Here is an 18,458-nt window from a genome sequence, read left to right on the forward strand (position 1 = left end):
GTTGCTAGCTAATAAAGCGCTTTTGATACTAATGGCTTTTTGCTGGTTATTAGTACCCATAAGCCTCAGATGAGGACTCTCTGGGACTTATGGTCAAGTGAAAAAATGTGTGTGAATTGTAATAATACCAAGACAAGGTATTGAACACTTGGAATCTCAATATTTCAGATGAAATACAAAACACCTGATAAGAGCTTGGAGAATTCGTCACTGAACATCTGGTTTCAGGACGAGTGTTGGACTTGAAGGATGATTACACTTTATGAACAATAGGAAAAAATAAAAAGTAGATTTAGTTTGAACTGTATCTGAGTATTTCCAGGATTGTTACTGCAGCAACAAGAGGACAATTCTGTTTTACAGCTGTGATCTGGATCAAACATCAAGGTCCGATAAGAGCCCCAGATAGCCACACCAGTATTTAGATGTGTCTCTAAATCCAGGTCTTATCACCTCCCCATCTCTAAATATTCCAGCTGTGTTTTATAATTTTAAAAGCCTGTTTCTTTCTCTCTTTCTTGACCCAAGGTTATGCAAGCAGCATGCGTGAGTACAGGAATAGACCACTCCTTTCTGGCAAAGGGACAGGACTTGTTGCAGAGATTTTACTATAGATCTACCCTGACAGCATTTGCTGGTGGGACCTCATCTGAAGGACAAAGTCAGGATGCTCTTTTTTTAATACATCAGACGTTTTTAGCTTAAAAAGATAAGCAAACTCTATTTGTCTGATCTTCCACTTGTGAGGCGTACAGCAAGCAGACCTATAAGGAAAGACTCAGTACAACAACAGAGCCCAGGAAAAAAGTGCTTGTCATGAAGCAGAGCTGAAACATTGCAGTGGATTGTTAGTGAGCCCCATGATAGAAATGTCTGGGTGCGGGGAAATCAGAAAGGAAGGTCAGGAAAAGCAGTCTGCTTACTAAGCTAGGTCTTCTCTGGGTTTTCATGCAGACTCTGACATTTACGATCAGCACCCCTAAATAGAGAGCCTTTCATATGCTTTGGTGTGTAATTGAAAGCTCTGGTTGTCTCACAGCATGGTCAGCTCCATACAGGTACACTTGAACGATGTAGATTTCTTTGTGGGAGTCAGTGGTCAATCATTGTTACCCAAAAGCTTTATGTCACCAAAGCATGGATAAAAACCAACAAAAAAAATCATTAATTTTGTCTTTTGTTTTAGTGCAAATGAATCAATAGGGGATTGAGAAAGTAAAAAGTTAGCGAACACCAAACGTCTCAAAGAAAATGCCAATATGAAAATACCTTAAAGGAAAATCGTGATGACATGTTCCCTGTTTGAGCTGTCTCCTCTCACAATACCTGCTCCTGCTGGGGAGCACTTACAGGTTTGGTGGGACCAGGACTTTTAGAGAAGGATTGTATTAGTTCATTTTCCACAAACAGGCTGATGGGAAAATAAAGCAGAGAAACCCCACGCAGGCAGGTAATAAACATAGTTCTTCCCTAATGATCAACTCTGATTTGCCTCTTTTTTGCTTTCCCTCCTCCATGTTCTTAAATCCACTGACTTTCCATACTGTGGTACAGTTGCTGTTGTTCTTGCTTTCAAGGTATTGCAGGAAATGTCATTTGCAGAATTGAAAGGAAGCTGTCTCCTCGGACTGATCTCAGTCTTTTCCCAGTATCCCTTAACTCATTAATGTACAGTGGTTTAAAGGCATTTTGTTATTGCATTTTACAGCCTTGTTTCTTTCTCTTATGCTATCCTTGTTATTCCATGACAGGTTCTTCCCTTCAGAGAGATTTATTGAGACATTGTGCTAGTAAGTTATTTGGAAAAATTCCACAGCTTGACTTACAGGATGGTATATGTTGTTTATTCTCCAGGTGCAAAAACAGATAATACTTAAATAGATACAAAGTAAGAGCCAGGATTTGCTCTTTTCTAAAGCATAATTTCCCCTGAAGTCAGAGGATTTTCACTTGAGAATGGCCACAAGTTTTGGCCAACATACTTTCGTTTGGGGAAATATGATGTGTAGTATACAGGAAAGCTTCTCTTATCCTGCCATCAGTTTAATTACTGAATTTCTTGCATTCTTTTAAGACTGCCATAAATGCTGTTGAAATGGTCAAAGATTAACCCCACTGTCTTGTCATAATGTCATAATTTGTCCCCAGTAATGTAAACTGAAAAATCACCCTCAGGTCTTGCACTGCTGGTGTTATTGAACCAAAACTATCACATCCAACACCATTGTGTCGACTCTGAGGCGGGGCTGCTGGCAGAGGTCCTGCGGCTGTGCTTGGGCCAGGGACTCCCACAGCATCCAGGGTCCAGGCCAGTAAGTAGGGAAGGGACTTCCAGTCCACCTGCACTTTGTCTAACAGACTAAAATACCCAGGACAAGGTCAGTGGCAGCTTTTGAGCTATCACTGTTCGGTGGCTGTCCAAGGTCTCTCCAGAGCTGATGTGGGTAGGCTGCAGTGTTGTGGGCGGTTGGCGAGGGATCTAAGTGGGGGTGCTGCTGTCTATGGGGCTGCTTTTGTACAAGCCTAGCAGTTGGCACCATCCAATGAAATTTCCCTAGCTAAGTGAAGGGTGCCCTTCTCATTTTCTTTATCTTCCAGATTGAGACACAGGGGTTTTTATGAGAGTTTTTATGTTTCCTGCAGTACATAAGGTGTCACCTATCCCCTAGCCCTGGGGGTACAATGTAAGGGCATATGTAAAACATGCTGTGCCTAAAGCTCCCCTTTCTTCCTCTCCTATGGCATTCAGGTTGGCGCTCAGGCCCACACCTGTTCTTTTTTTCTTTTTTCTTTCTTTAGCAGCTCAGTGCAATGGTGAGATGCAGTAAGAGTTTCAGTTGTTCTGTTGGTTCTTGACATGTACAATTACTTTTGACCTTTTCACGCAGAGCGTTATGCTTGGCAACAAAGTGGATGCTAAATGTCTGCTGTGCTTTGCTGTATTCTCTCCTTTATCCTCCAGTGAGGATAGCAGCACTTTGTGTAGATCTCAAGCAAGATATTTGTGCACCCTCTACTAAACCTCAGGCCACTTGGTAACACTATTAATTTCCGGTTATAGCAAAGCTGGCTGAGGGAGTTTATACAAGTCCAATATCTATAGAAAGGGTATATCTGCTATAGCTTTTTTTTGTTTGTTTTGTTTTCATTTTTTATTAAATAATCTGGGCTTTTCAGGGCAGAAATAATATTTTTTTTACTACTGCTAGGCCAAACATACTCTGTTTGAATTTTGTAATGATTCATTTGCTTAGTATATACTGACCCTTAGTGGTAAGCTGAGATTTGAATTACATTGCCAAGTTTCTAAATTTTGCTTTTCTCTTTGGCCCAACTGTTCAGAAAATGGCAGGAATATTTGCTGTGCATCAGTATAGTCTATCTATGTAAATAGCTCACATTGTCTTCAGCAGACATAATAGGCATGTTAAAATAATGATGACAGGTGTTATTAGCCCTTATGAAGGGAGGGCTGTGGGAAGTGAGGGTGTCGAAAGGTTATTCCAAAATGCAAAACAAAAACGTTGGCATTGAGAAGCAATACCCTCCACATAATGAGAAACAAATAAGAACTCAGTATCTGGCACTAACGAACACCTCAAGCTAACTGTGAAACGAGTATTAATTAGGTTTCCAAAATAGCATCTTTCTGAAAAGCAGCTGAGGTGTAATATTGCTCCTTATTAATCAAAGCAATGGGACAATGTGAACTCTGCAAAAAATAAATGGTTTGCAGATGGCTGTGTGCATCTTTAATAATGACAGAAGAACACAAGTTACAGCTTTAAATGCCAGAGAGCCTTTCTGCATCTTCTTTTCAGAGAGCGATATTTGCAGTTTTCAAGGCAGTGAGGAAAGTGTGTTGGTTTCTTATTACATTTTCCCTGCAGCATAAATTCTGTTGATGTGCTTCCCTAATCATGCTAATTATACTGCCATATGTTGCTCTCATCTTTCTTTTTCTCTCCTAATGGGACATAGATTCTCTCTTTCGAATATGTCATTTGTTTATTACATTTATCAAGGGTTTTAACATTATATGGGACTTTTAATTGCTTTTTTAAACACTCAGCAGATTGAATGTTAAAAACAGACATGAAGGTCAATTATAAATAATATTTAAATTGCTCGTGCCATTTTTATTCTCTAATTTACTGGAAATATCAACTCTGTAGCCCTGCTCCTGTACCTACTATTTACTTGAGAACACACACATGTCCCTCAGGACTACCCTGGCTGCAGTCATAGTTCTGCCCTACACCAAACCACCTTGTGACTAACAGAACAGGGGGTTTTCTTGGACAGGAGTGCCAAAAATAAGGATGCATCGTGCATCATATTACAATGCTTGACACAAATATACTGCCATTCATTCCAGCTGTGAACTACTGGAGTACCCCAAACAGTAAAGGTGAATGTTCATTTCTGACTGGAAAGAAAAATGCAGCTCTCTCTCAAAGGAGAGAGGTCTCAATGAAAAGGAAGCACAATTTCAATGAAAGAATTTAAGATGGCTTAAAGTTGAGTAGTGCTTTGTAGAGAGTCATTAGACTGCCAGAGTACACCCCCCCCACTGCAGAAAACAATCAGTAAACCAGCTGAAAACAGAGGAAGCAAGAGACAACCAATCACTATCTAATTATCAAACTAATTCCTGGTATAATGACACCAGCTCTCTCAGCTTTCATGGAATTGCATCATAGGTGAATTTGACCCCTTGGCTCATTGAATTTAGATTCAGACAATCAGATCAATCTTTACACAAATAAATAGAAAATACTTTCACGTTATATGATGGTTGTTCATTGTATTATGGAACAGGTCCCAAAGTCTTACTCTAACAAAAGTCCTTCTTGCAGGTGCAGAAGTGTTGCTTGTAAATGTGTCAGCATTAGGCCCTGTGTGACGATGAGATAGCTTCATAATTACAGTCGAAACAAAAGTGAAAAAATGTCTATCTTCTTAACCATGTTCCAGCTCAAGTCCCATATTGCACCTACCGTTTTGATTTTGACCACCTTATTTATGTATAATTCTATATTACTTCAGGTTTGTAATAATGATCTATACAGGATGTTACAAATGCATAAAACTCATCAGCTTTAAAGTTCATATATTATGTAATTTGTCAGAAAAGCGTATTTGGTTAGGATATTATCTATTCAAGCTCAACTAATGGAAAGTTCTCCAACAGTTGTCCACAAAAGGGCTATAAGCAAATGACTTGCCTAAGCACAAGGGAAGTATCTTGCAGCAAAGCTCAGCCCAGAACAGTTAAAATCCCAGTTTTTATGAGAGATTGTTCACATTTATAACTTTGTGGTTATCACTTGCTTCTTTGTTCCCAGGGGACTAGTTAGACATTCACAGTTTGATAAAACTTCTGAGTGTTTGTCCTGGGACATGGAAAACGGGTCTCTGGAGACCCATTAAATAATTAAATGACCAGGAAAGTAAAATTATCCCAGGGAAGTGGCCTAAATGTTTACATAGTATGTTTGACAGAGGACATTTTCTGTTCCTCATAGTATTAAACACCATTTCCACTCATTTTTTCCACACCAGTTTTCAAGGATGTGATTTTTCAAAGAATGATTTAAAAGTAGATGCACTCCCCTCTGAGACACATCTTTGTCTGCTAAACTACTGTAAATTTAAGTTTCTGTTGAAGTCTGTTAGTCGTACCTACATTTTTCTCTTTCTCATGTAATAATTGTATAGTTTTTTAAAAATATACATTTTAGACACTTACCACTGGGGATCTTGATTTATTTGTTAATTTGAAGTTATTTTGGTCACAGTAGCAGCTTGTTTGACTTCCGGCAACAGAAGGTTCTTTGCGCATGTACCTGGGATAGCATCTGGGAAAAAGGAATTACAAAGAATGTGATATAAAGTAGTTGTCTTGATTTATTTCCATCATGTACCTTGTTAGGATTTGACACATGTCTAGGTCAATGGGATTCCTTCCACTGTTTTCCAGTCTGAGTAGGAAGGGGCCTTGTTTACTCCCTGCTCCACTGAACTTGCACCATGCCATGGAGGTGCCTCTGAAATTCATACCCTTCTTGAAGAATTGTTGCTAACATGAACAGTCCCAGCAGCTCCATCAATAGCAACCCATGGTAAGAATTTTTTGGTGTGAAAAAATGTTCAATCGGTTATGGCTTTCTTGATGTGAGGGCTATTTCAGCAGTAAAAGCTAAGAAGGCAAGACTTGCTTAAAGAAATTGTTTTCAAGAGTGCTATGAGAATGCAAGTTAGCTTGTACGGCAAACCAGCACAGTTACGGAAAAACAGGCACAAGCAGGTGAAAAGGTTGGAAACAACCATTTATGCTCTGTCATTTTTCAAAGACAACCATACGCAAATAAGCAAACACACTTCAGGAATGCAGACTTGTAACTAACATTCAGGAGCTTCAAAATCCTTGCCCTCAAATCAAATTTATTTGGGAATATCATCATAGGAAATACGGACAAATACAGCAGAATAAAAACACACAGTTGTAGATTGCTTTGTTGAGAATTAAATAAAAAAACCTGGCTAGATCATAACCCATAACAATATTACATAACATATCTGTCAGATATCTCAAGATAAAAATACAAAATAAAACTCTTGAGGGCTAATCTACAGCTACAGCTCCTCAGTGTGCTCAATGCAGGTGTACATGCCCATAATGCTGTGGGAGAGATGCATATACAAACACCATTTCTTATGGCCCCATGCAGTGTTTTGGTAGCGCAGCCTTACAGGTTTTGGAGAGAAACTACTGTTCAGGGAGAGGCTCTCTCAAGAAGCCCTTCTGTCATCCAAACGTGAATTTCACCCAAGGTCAAAGCCTTAACTAACATGTGTTGGCTATATCGGTCTTCTCCACCAAAGAAAATTTCTCCTCATTCAAACAACACACTAAGCTTTGGGTCACGTCCAGGCAAAATCTTGCTAAGAATAAAGGAAGAAAGAAAGAGAATCAGCTGGCATTAGAAAAACTAAGGACTTTTCTTGTATTTCAGTAACATCTACCACAGTGATTAAAACTGAATACAAATGAGCAAATAGGATTATTTATACAAAAATCACATTTCTATATTAATGAATGAGTTCTGCAGGCACTGAGTGCCTCCTGTGAGATCAGGAGCTCCTTCTAGTTTCTGCAGTGGGATATCTTGATGCCGGGTATAATAACAACAGGACACTGAGAGCCCCATGGGATGCTCCAAGTGCTCTGCAGAATCTGTTATAATTTCTGCTTGTATTTCCAGGAGAAAAATTCTTGCAGAGTATATAAATCACGATGGGACAGAGACACAGAGAAAAAAAGTCTGGTTCAACTATGGTAAAAGTTTTAAATTGAAAATACAATAAAAACGTGAAATTCTGATTGCTCCAGACTTTCAGTCTCAATTACAATGTTGAAGAACACTCTGTAACAAACAAATACCTAACTGGCCTAGTTCTTAAAGACATCAGTCACATTTTGTTCTTTTCAAATTTCATGGGAACTACAGATGCTCAACATATCTGAAATAAGGTCCAAAGTTCTCAGTTCTTAAACAACAAGGTTTTCTGCTGCCAGAGCATATGGCAATTTACAATTAAAAAATGTTGGGTATGAACATTATGTTTCTTTTCTTGTCATAATGACAATAAGAAACTATAAGATGGGTTATATTTTATTAAAAAGGAAAAAAAAAAGAGTCCAACATTCCCCAAAAGGATGCAAAGGTGCACAGAGTGGTCCAGGCTACTAATGATTTGCTCCAACACTAGCAGAGAATATATAAATTTTTAACTCTTAGCAAAAAATATCAATTGCGTTATAACATATATGATACAATTTCATTTGTTAACATTTCATTTGTTAACTGCACTGTACAGAAATTTGTCCATGCTAAATACAAGCCCTGGACTAGATACACAAAACAATTTAAATGCACTTTTTACATCCTATATGCACAAACATTTCTTAAGTTAAAACTATGCACACTATTTATGCATAGTGCATATATGGCTTACATATTCAATGACAGGAATTCCACCTTTTGGCATGCCCTTATCCCAGGGCTTGGAGCTCGCACTGGTCCCAGCTCAATTTCGATTGCTCCACTGTCAGAACAGAGATAGTCAACAGGTATGAGCGTGTAAGGATCCCTCAGTCTAGGGTGATTGTTTTACAATTCCTTCTTCCATGGGGACAAAGCATGCCCTTGTTGAGGTTGAGCCTGACGCCTGTTGAGCTCTGGTTAGATCCCTGAAGCAGCAGGTGGATAGCACATAGGTCTCAAACGTCCATTGGCCTCTGCATAGAGGGAAGTGCCACCGCCTCCATGAGTCTTCTTCAGAACGGACCATGGCTGATTGTAAAGACTTTTTGTTCAGTGAGGTAATAACCACTGCGTCCGAAAAGGAGAACTGGGAATGCAGTGACCAGAGCCACCCAAGCACCTACAATGCAAAAGGGAGCATGGAAGTTTCCTGGCAGGTTCCAGCAGAGGGAAATGAGGTTGGCTGCAGCTGCATTGGGCGCCTGGGCAAGCCAGGAGAGGTCACGTGCAGCTCGAGGGAAGCAGAGATGAAAATGGGGTCTCTTTCTGGGTACAGTTTGGGTGGGAGGGCTCATTCTGAGGCTTCTTGCAGAGGTAACTGCCTGCATGCTCTGTTTCCACAGCATCTCAGTTAAAGATGGTCTGGTGTTTTCTTTTAACAAAACAAACACTATCAAGAATTTGCTGGATCCATGTTGTCACCTTTGCATTTGAGACAAACCGCGATATAAGGCTTCAGTGTCACCTTCGAGTCCTGTCTGAGAGGCAACACACTGTTTTGCTGATGTGAAGCAATTTTCCTGTATTCCTGCAGCTGTCTCTTCTGCCCTACAAAACAGTACGCACCAGCTTCGCGGTAGGGCTGACACCATTGCTGATGCCTTCCAAAATACTATAGGCTGAAAATGTTTTAGTCTTTAATCCTGGATGCTATTTAATTAATTTTAAAGATATATTTCAAATACTGGTTTGTTAAACACCAGTTCTCTCCATATGGCAGCCACCACAGTGGGGAAGAATCATCATTCACGCAGGCTGGTCAGGATAACTCTAGAACTTCCCTGTATTGTCTACATATTTTTATTTCCAGATATTTCAAGGAAGCTAACAGGTAGGAGTTTAATGTTGCATGCAGCATGGTTGCATGAACAAGTGTCTATAGCAACATTTCATTTTGACTTTTCATTTCCATTGGACACCAGTAGCAGTGACACATAACAGCAATCCAGTGCAGATGATAAATGTCATGTTTTCATATGTCTCATGGTTAACTGGAAATGTTTGGTGTCAGTGACGCAATAAAGCAAGGTCCAACTTTGGCAGAAAAAAGTATTTTGGCTAGTTTAAGAAAGCAGAATAGAAGAGGAATTGCAACAACAAATACAGCTGAAATCTTGGGAGTTGTTAAGTGCCTTGAGTTACCGGCTCAGGGTTTTATGTTTTACAATTTTGATCATTTTGTCCAATCACTCTCCACAGAAACAGGATGATCCAAGAACAAGTTGACAGATAACAGCCTCTGAGAGCATGGGGTAGGAACAGCTAGAGTTCTTTTCTCCTGCAACAGAGGTCAAATGAAAATTCATAAGTAATAGATTTTTAGTATCTTTACTTCCAGTATTTAATGTATTTGAGTTGAGGATGGTTTATTGCATGACCATTTAGTCCGACATTAAGGATTCAGAGATGTAAAAGTATATTGTTTTTCCCTTCCTTATACTGAATGGCTTTTAAGAGGACATAGAATGGGGGTGTACCATGTCCCCATTTAAAAATTTGTAATAAAATCACAACCGGAATAGAACAAAGAGAATAATAGTAGCAATTTTGAGTCTTTATGGTATAAAACTCTCCCCATTATAAGAAAGAAATGGGAAAATTACCTGTTGTGCCTGAAATGTCAGAAGCTTTTAAGAAATAGCAAATCTAGTTCTGTATCAGTGCTTCTTTTTGCTCAGTGGCTTTTACTATATCTTCTGACTTCTTACAGTGTTTAGGCTCACCTGGAAGATAAACAAATGTGACTGGGAACCTCAGTGAGGAAGTTAACCAAGTTAAAAGAATTTGCACAGCCCTAGACAGACAGGAACTTTTTCCCCCTAACATTTTTAAGGTTAAAATGAGGTTTCAGGCACTGCTTTCTTTAATTGCTTTCTCACCAGAGTAAGCATAGGATTGAATAAACTAATCATGACGGTTTATCCATAAGGCAAAAGATAGAACAAAAGCAACAGATCACATCATGAAAAAAATAGGAAGACATTTACATGAGTAAGTGTAAGTAAGGGTTTGATTTTGGTTTATTTTATCTTCCAACTTAATGAAAGTCAAAATTCACCCTCTGCAGCAAAGTGCTGTGTAAATCTTCTTTAATGTAGGCTTTCAAATTGGGAGTAAGCTTCTCTCAGATAATGAAAGATGCCAGTGTCAAGTTCTAAGAATTCAATTAATTCAATCAGATAGGAGAAATGACACCGAGTGACACAAGCAGCTTTCAAAGTAAGTGATACAACATGAATTTCAACCCTCCAATCATAATATTAAGCTGTCGTTTAAGCTATTCCTTCAGTAATTTTGAAGGAGTACAGATGAGGAAATTATAAACTGAGATAGCAAGTATGGGGAGAATGTAGCAAACTTATGGTGTTATTTACGAACTATATAGTAACTTTTCTGTTTTAACCAGTTGATTGAGTGGTCCCATCAGTGATTAATAATGCTGAGCTGAAAACGTGATAAAGCACAGAAGTCTCAAAGCAGAGAAGATATTCTGGGAGAAGCATAAGAAAAGTTATAAAAATGAAAATACAGGCAGAATAAGATTTTTGAAAGACAGAACACAAAGGTACAAACAGCTGAAAGGGAAAGTGTGATTTGTGACCTGAAAGAAAAATTGAAAGACATCAAGGTGACGTTGAAGAAGAGGCTTTCAGTTTAGAAAAAAGGAAGAGAGGAAAGGGAGCTTAAGAGAATGAGACTGAGAAAAGAATAAAATTAATAAGCATGAGTTCAGCATGACATCACTGTAAACAAGTGAGAATTGCTACTGATTTTACCCTTGTTTCATTGCCATAAACAGTGGCAAAGCAAGCGCTGCCCAGTCTGTAATGACGCCCCCTGCAGATGGGCCATATTGCCCTAAGCAGCACTCTTCCCCACCTCTTATTTTACATAAATTTAGTGTGGGTGGAACATAGGCAACCAGTTCTCCAAAGGTTTTTAAAGTCTCAAAATTGGACTAACATGAATTAGAACATTAATTTCTCCAGATCATTCAGCCTGCAGTTGTTTCTAAGGATTTAGCATAACTTTTATTATTTTCCATTAAAAAAGGGGGGTGGGGAGGGGTACGAAAGTAAAAGCTATTGATCTAAATATTTAAATTTTATACTTGACATAGAGTGGTTAGTAGAGTTTTAGGAGTGGGACAGGAGTGGTTTGTGGAGGCCTTAAAACAAAAACTTTGCATATTTAATTTTCATAAAATCTAAACATTAAATTCTAAACCATACATAACTTTCTTCCTGTCAATGCATCACTTTTTTTTTAATGTGATCAACTCTGCCTTATGAATGGCTGCCAATGGCTGTTATCTTATAATCACTATCCTTTTTTTAAGCTCAACCTTTGCTCTTTAATATAACCTTCCTTCCATCCTCATCCCATGCACCAGCACAGATACCTTCCCTTAGTACCAGGATCCTGATGTACTGTTACTCTGTTCAGCCACAGTGTGCCCAAGAAACACCAACGAACCAGGCATCACAGTGATCTGCACCCGCTTTGCATGGATGCAGGGGGTTCCACACTTGGCTGAGCACCACACAGCCATCGTGGCACTGAACGGTCACTAGCATTTGCATGGCACGGATAATTCTTTGATGCCATTTGCATTACCATAAATCAAACTGGCACGTTGTTGATGTAGATCTGTCCGCTGCTATCCACCCTGGTTATCCTCCAGAGGCTTTCAGTTACTGACTGCAGATGTTGAACGCTGTGTATAACTCCACGTGACTGGGTAGTCCTCTACTGTCATACAGAGTGAAGTTACTGATAATCTGTTTTATCACAGATTTATTATCTCCTTTACATTTTGATATTAAGGATTAATGTGGCTATCATCATGAATGAAAAGTTAAAAGTGTGCCAATTAGCATTTATAAATCATTGAAACATGGAGTTGTTTAATTAAACATAAGCAGTTTTTAAAATTAATGTTCTAATTAATAAATCACTCAGGAGAAAAGGAAAATCATCACTTAAAAAAAATCACCTTGTAATAGTTCCACTTAACCTTGTAACATTCAATTAAGTGGAAGTGAGATGATGAAAAGGACAATTGTATTGTGGAGAAAAACAACATTCAGTCAGAACTGGAGTTCTTGTAATAGCAGCCTTCCAGTTCTCCCTTCACACTGACCAGGACACAGGGCAGAGCTACTCCTGTTAATAAAATGCGATAGTCTCAGGAAGTACACCTAAAAAGAGATGTGATACAAGGAGAGGAAAACAGTCCCTTTTTTCTTTTTTTAACAGGGAACCCCCTCATCATAGGACATCCAGACATTCAGTGACAGTTCCCAAGAATGCAGATAGATCATCCTCCCCTGTGTTCCCTACCTCTGTTATAATTCAATTGCTCACTCGCAGAAAACCGATCTGAGTTTTTTGCTTTTTATAAAGACAGAACAATTACAGCTAACTTATGACATTTTAATCTGAATAACTATGTTGCATTTTTTCTTATAATCTGTCTCATCCTCCCAGCCCCAGAGCCCACAGGTGATTACTTCTCAGCCCTAGGAGTCAGCAAGCACTCTGGACATCTCTTTAGCCTTCTACCCCTCATCCTCAGTACAGAAAGTATAGAGGTAAAAAAGCCTGTAGTATGGAAAGCACTAATGATGTCCTGATGGATGTATAGTGCTGCTTAGAATACTCAAATAATCTTAATTTGGGAAGCAGGGAAAAAAATAAGGTCATGTGTATGCTACCTTCTGCTTGCTTGCAGTGACATTCCATTGAAAATATCTGACCTTCGTTAAAAGAGTCCTGTCTGGATCTGCTGGCCGTCAACAGAGGTGCAAAAGTGAAAAGTAGAGATGCTACCTGTGCTATATCTCCCTTCTGTGCCAGGTGCTACTGCATCATACACAACACACTCACTCTCGACCATCTCGAACATCACGTGACAGAGAAAAAGTTGGGGGGAGTGAGAAAACAGGCACTGATGTGCTTTGTAGTTATGAGACTTCTACACACTGCAGCGATGAAAACTCTTGCAAAAGCACTAATATTGAATATCTACCTTTTGACAACAACAATGACAGTTTAATGTCATTCCCTTCATTTAGAATGATATTAAAACATTTCACCACTGTGAAATAGAAATGTGAAGCAATTCAAGAAGCAATTGGACAACGCTCTCAGAGATATGGTGTCAATTTGGGGCTGTCCTGTGCAGGGGCAGGAGTTGGACTTGATGATCCTTGCGGGTCCCTTCCAACTCAGGACATTCTCTGATTCTATGAAACTCTTTAGCCTGTGTTTTCCCTTTGGTATTGAATATTGCAGACTATTCCAGTACTAAATGCCTGCATTGCCTGTCTTTTCAGTTACCTTTAACACGGTGGCACAATCTCTGCAGAGGTACTTAAAGTTGCTGCTGAAACCCAATATTGATTCATGTCATCTCAAAAAGCCATGACCTGAGTCTCACCATGTGTTTGTAGAAAGTCTGCTGCCCCAGCCACTGCGCATTACAGTGAGGTAAATACCTGCAGTATACATTCTTAATTGGCAGGCACAGAAAAAGCCCACCATATATGTCATTTATTTATATCATCTATGACATAGTTGGTTGAAAAATTAATACTAGGTCTCCTCTGCAGTTTATTAGAAGAACAAAGTTCTGTGAAAGGATCAGTGCTGACTTAACAGATTACAGTATTTAAATAATGTATAGATAGATTTCTCACTACATAGTAACATGGCTGGTCTGTCCTTAGGAAAGAATGTTTTAAGAATATGATGACATAGTCCCTCTGTAAATAATTTCAAAAGACCATAAAATATTCAAAATATTTTTCTATGACATTTAAATATTGGGAAAATAGGGAAAACATAAGAATAAGTTGTTATTAAATTTAAAGTATAAATCAAACTATTTAATGACATAAAATCAGAATGTAAATGATATCATGACTGACCCACAGATCCCTACAATGGAAGAAGGCTCAATGGAGATGCATGTGGGCATGTGCCCATCAAGCTCAGGAGATAATGCAAGGGGTGACTGACCAGAGCTGTTGCAAGAAACCTGACAACCTCAGCACAAAGGGGAGCAGAGGGTGGCCTTTGGTTTAGATAAGTACTTGTGTCAGTTAAGTGAATCCACTGACTATATCACAGTTGAGGGGGACCAACTGGTGGTGTAGATGTTTCTCCCCGAGTTCATTAAAAGAGTGTGACTGTCTTCCTGAGTTAGCCAGGCCAGCATGGAGGGAGTGAACACATGGCTTAAGCCAATATAGAGTATAAACTAAACAACTAGCAAAAGAATTTTGAAGCGAGCAATGGGCTTGAGCTGGCTTCAACGTGTGTATGCCTTACTGGTGACACCCAGCGTTGTGACAGTGAGCATATTCTAGAGACCAGTAATGGGACTCACTTGAGCATTGTCATTGAGCCGTGTATTGCAATTGCTCTATTTTACTAAGTGTAACTTACATTTGTACTGTGCTTTCAGTATATTTTGTATCACTCTGCTAAATCAGAAATTCCATGTAACATCAACTATCTTCCGGTAGTTAACATTACATCCTTCACATATGGAATATCTAAAAGAACCTGGTCAGAGAGTGTTGGACTCTGACATTAATATGCACCAGAATCCAGGCAAAACATTCATCAATCTCTCCATTTACCTGGGTATTTATCTATGCTGGAAAACGAACACAAAAATCACTGGAGGAAATGGATGAGAGTAAATTCAACATACTACAGTGAACAGAAGTTTCACATAAAATGACAACTAAAGATGCCTTTAAATGTCATATGCCTTTAAAAATAACACTTAACCTATATCCTTATTCTATGCATAGTAGCACTCTACTAAAAATTCATGATAGTGTAAATCAGAAATCCAGGTTCATCTTGTGGTTTTCTGACTCGAGGGACTATAAATTACTTACAAAGGGATCCATGAAAGGTTCATGAGACTAAAAGAAAAACTTTCTGTAGGCTTAAGCTGGCTCACCAGGGATGCATATTTCTACTGGAAAAATTTTAAGGATTCACAGGTCTAAACGGGTGAAAAGTCACTATTCTAGAATGCAAGATCCAAAGAATTGGGAACGCATAAGTTCTCCGAATTTCCCATGACAACAGCATTTTGACAACATCGTTTCCTGTGACAATATAATTTCCTATGACAACACCAACAACTGATGACTACATTTGTTCACAAACCATATCGGATGAACAGTTTTCAAACTAATTTGAAGACCTGTTCCAAACAGAATTTTACATTGGCTGGGCACGTGTTCAATCAATGGTGTGAGCAGTAGCCTCTACTTTTTACACACTCTCGCCAGCAGGAAAAGGCACAGCTTGCAGTAAAGGAGGGTTTGGGGAAAAATCCTTTCAGTTCCCTTTCATTTCCAAAGATCTTTGTACAGCAGTTTAAGATTTTCAGGCATAGATATTTAGTTTTAGTACAGAAACCTGCCTTTCTATACCAAAACTTTCTGTGGCAATAAGCAGCAAGAGAAATGTGTGCTGCAAAACCTCCAACAGCTCAGATGTAAGTTGGGGGATCCCAGTAAGGGAGTATTGGCTCATCACTCAGGCTCTGGAGTTGCCTTAAAAATAACTTGCTGCTTCTCTTACTGTGTGATTAATCACTTGATGCAGTTATGTCTCCTGCTATATCTCCCCTTTTTCCATGACTTGTTATTAGTCCATGGCTTAAGTACCTCTTTAGTGATGCAAGAGCTGACCAAAGTCCTCGTATGAGCTCAGGCTTTTACTTCCAGACCTTACCAATACTATTTATTTTCACAAAATAATTGAATCAATCTCTTATTTCTATTTCATTATTTATCTGAACTTTTTTTGAATATTGCCATCTCTAGTGAAGGAACATCTTTGGACCAGTGGAATTCATGTTATTAAAACTTTTTTACCATTTTCAAGAAAAAAGTAGTTTCCAGATTGTGTTTGCCTCTGGAAATACACTATTACAAACTCAGCCATTTCTTACCCTTTTCATAAATTTTGCAGTTTGAAGTGTTAAAATAAAAAGCATTCTGTAGAAAATTCCCTGCCTTAGAAAATGAATGAGATTAGCTTTTTCTAAAATAAGAAATCTCTTTTCTCATAGGAAAGGTGGAATGTAAAGATTGACAAGGCAACAGAGTGCATTAACTCTCTGCTGAGTTGTATCTGACCTCTTAAACAGCATTTTTGTTGGTCAGCCATCTAAAGACCCCCAAGGACAGCTACACCACAACTGCCTTCTGCATAGTTTGAAAGATACAAGATATAGCTTTTTCTACTGTGTTCATCATCCAGGAGATGGGAAACTTTTCTAAGGCACTTAAATTCCAAGTTGGATTTTAATACAAAAATCAGTACAAAAAATACATGTCAGAAGACAAAAATGTCAATTATTAGACAGCTTCTAATGCTGTGAAATTAATTTTAGTGTAAATATTTTGATTTAGGACCCTAAATTAACCATCTGTTATTTCTGATGTTAAAAACCTGTCAACAAGAAAAGCATGGAGCGCTGGAACGGGGAACTCTAGAATAAGTGGGAGTTATCTATAAAAAGCATTTTTGAGAAATATGCCAAGTCGTATACTTATGTCTAAGCTAAGCCTTATAGCCTTCAGTGTTGCTGCTCAGACAATGACATACTTCTGGCACATTATTGCAAGGCTCACTGTCATAAAAGCATTAATGAGTTAAGCATTTTAATTAGAAGTGAGGAAACGAAGTGTCATTATATGCCTTGATTATTCTTATTACCTTAATTCCTCAAAGCTTATTCTAATAACAACCAAATTCAGAAAATAAAAAGAAAGTGCAGTGTCTGTCTCTTTGATAATATCTATTCCTATTGCTTGGGCATCTTGCCCTTGATACTGTCTTACCATCAACAGATACCAAATCACAGCTAGCTTGTGATAAAATGCTTATATTCTAAAAAAAATATTCTGACATTATAGGGATTTCCTGGTTGTTCCACTTGTCCTGCTAGCTACAGTGTCAGGAGACTGATGTTTCTGATTAAGGGAATGACACTGTCCCATGACTACTACAGTTAGCAAATTCCATCTACTTAGAGTTAATTCTAAAATTCACATTACATTTAGTACAATAGATATGGTTTACAAAATAATAATCATTTTAGGTGCCTAAACTAAGAGGGGTGCATTGTAATAGCATAAGTATAATTACCTATTTGAAGAGAAAATATTAGATAGTTCCGTTTTGAAAGTTTACCTCATTTTCCGATAAAAAACCTGCAATTTAATTGCAAATACGCATCTTCAAATCACTTTAAAATCATCCTTCCAGTTCAACTAAAGGTCTTGGTATTTTACATAAAAAATTTTCTGCTAGATACTAAAGAGCTAATATCAAGGAGATTATATTTGTTTATATCAAACAGCTTTTACTTGCTGGTTTTAGGACACTATTGTTTCTACATATGCCTGAAGAAACTGTCTTACACTGGTGGTTTGTACGACACCTTATTTTGATATTTTACATTACTGTCGATGTTTGACAGGGAGATACCAGACACTGCTGCAGCTTCACCCTGGACAGCTTCATTAGATTGACTGGTGCTCTGTGATGAAGCATTACCATTCAGTGGGTCTGTATTCTGTGTTTCTTGCTGGGCATCGGTGAGATCTTTCTGGTTCGGATCAGAGTTAGTGCATTTTTCTGAGTTGGATTCATCACTCAGAGGAGTGTCGAAAGAGACTACTTGTAGGACGATGGATCTGGGAGGACAGGTTGTACCATCGCTTCCCTGACTACTCTCATTTTGTATCCTTGTTGTCTCTTCCTGTAACTGTGCATCTGTGGAATTTCTGCTTTGGTCTTTTTCCTGTTCACCAACATTTTTCACAAGTTCTTCTACAAAGAGGGAACAAAATAGGTGAATTAGATAAGAAGGATATGCTACAATTGCTTGATATCAGAGTAGCGACTGATAGAGCTGCACATGGGAATATTGTGAACATTGACTTTCTGCATGGGGACACGTGCACTGGTGTGTTTAATATGAGTCAGATTCTGCTCCTGATGATACTATAGCAACTGAACCATAGTGGTCCACTTTCTGGTTTCATCTCTGATTTGCCCCTCTTTTTTTTGGCCATAGTACAA

The 18,458-nt window shown here is 38.5% G+C and overlaps 1 protein-coding gene across 4 annotated transcripts in view; it reads right to left on the reverse strand.

Moving 5' to 3' along the window:
* Positions 1-6,430: 6,430 nt before the first annotated feature.
* Positions 6,431-18,458, reverse strand: part of PDE1A (phosphodiesterase 1A) — a 165,597-nt gene continuing 153,569 nt past the window's right edge. For 3 of the 4 annotated variants that reach the window (XM_064451753.1, XM_064451756.1, XM_064451755.1), the window contains 3 exons: positions 17,931-18,206; positions 9,935-10,054; positions 6,431-9,609 (listed from right to left, as the gene is read on the reverse strand). In XM_064451753.1, the coding sequence (XP_064307823.1) occupies positions 9,978-10,054; positions 17,931-18,206 (353 nt within the window). In that variant the 3' untranslated portion in view covers positions 6,431-9,609; positions 9,935-9,977. The remainder of the gene's footprint in view (positions 9,610-9,934; positions 10,055-17,930; positions 18,207-18,458) is intronic. The other variant, XM_064451757.1, reaches the window with a different exon arrangement.

This window comes from Phalacrocorax carbo, chromosome 5 (genome assembly GCF_963921805.1).
Source record: "Phalacrocorax carbo chromosome 5, bPhaCar2.1, whole genome shotgun sequence".
Lineage (NCBI taxonomy): Eukaryota > Metazoa > Chordata > Aves > Suliformes > Phalacrocoracidae > Phalacrocorax > Phalacrocorax carbo.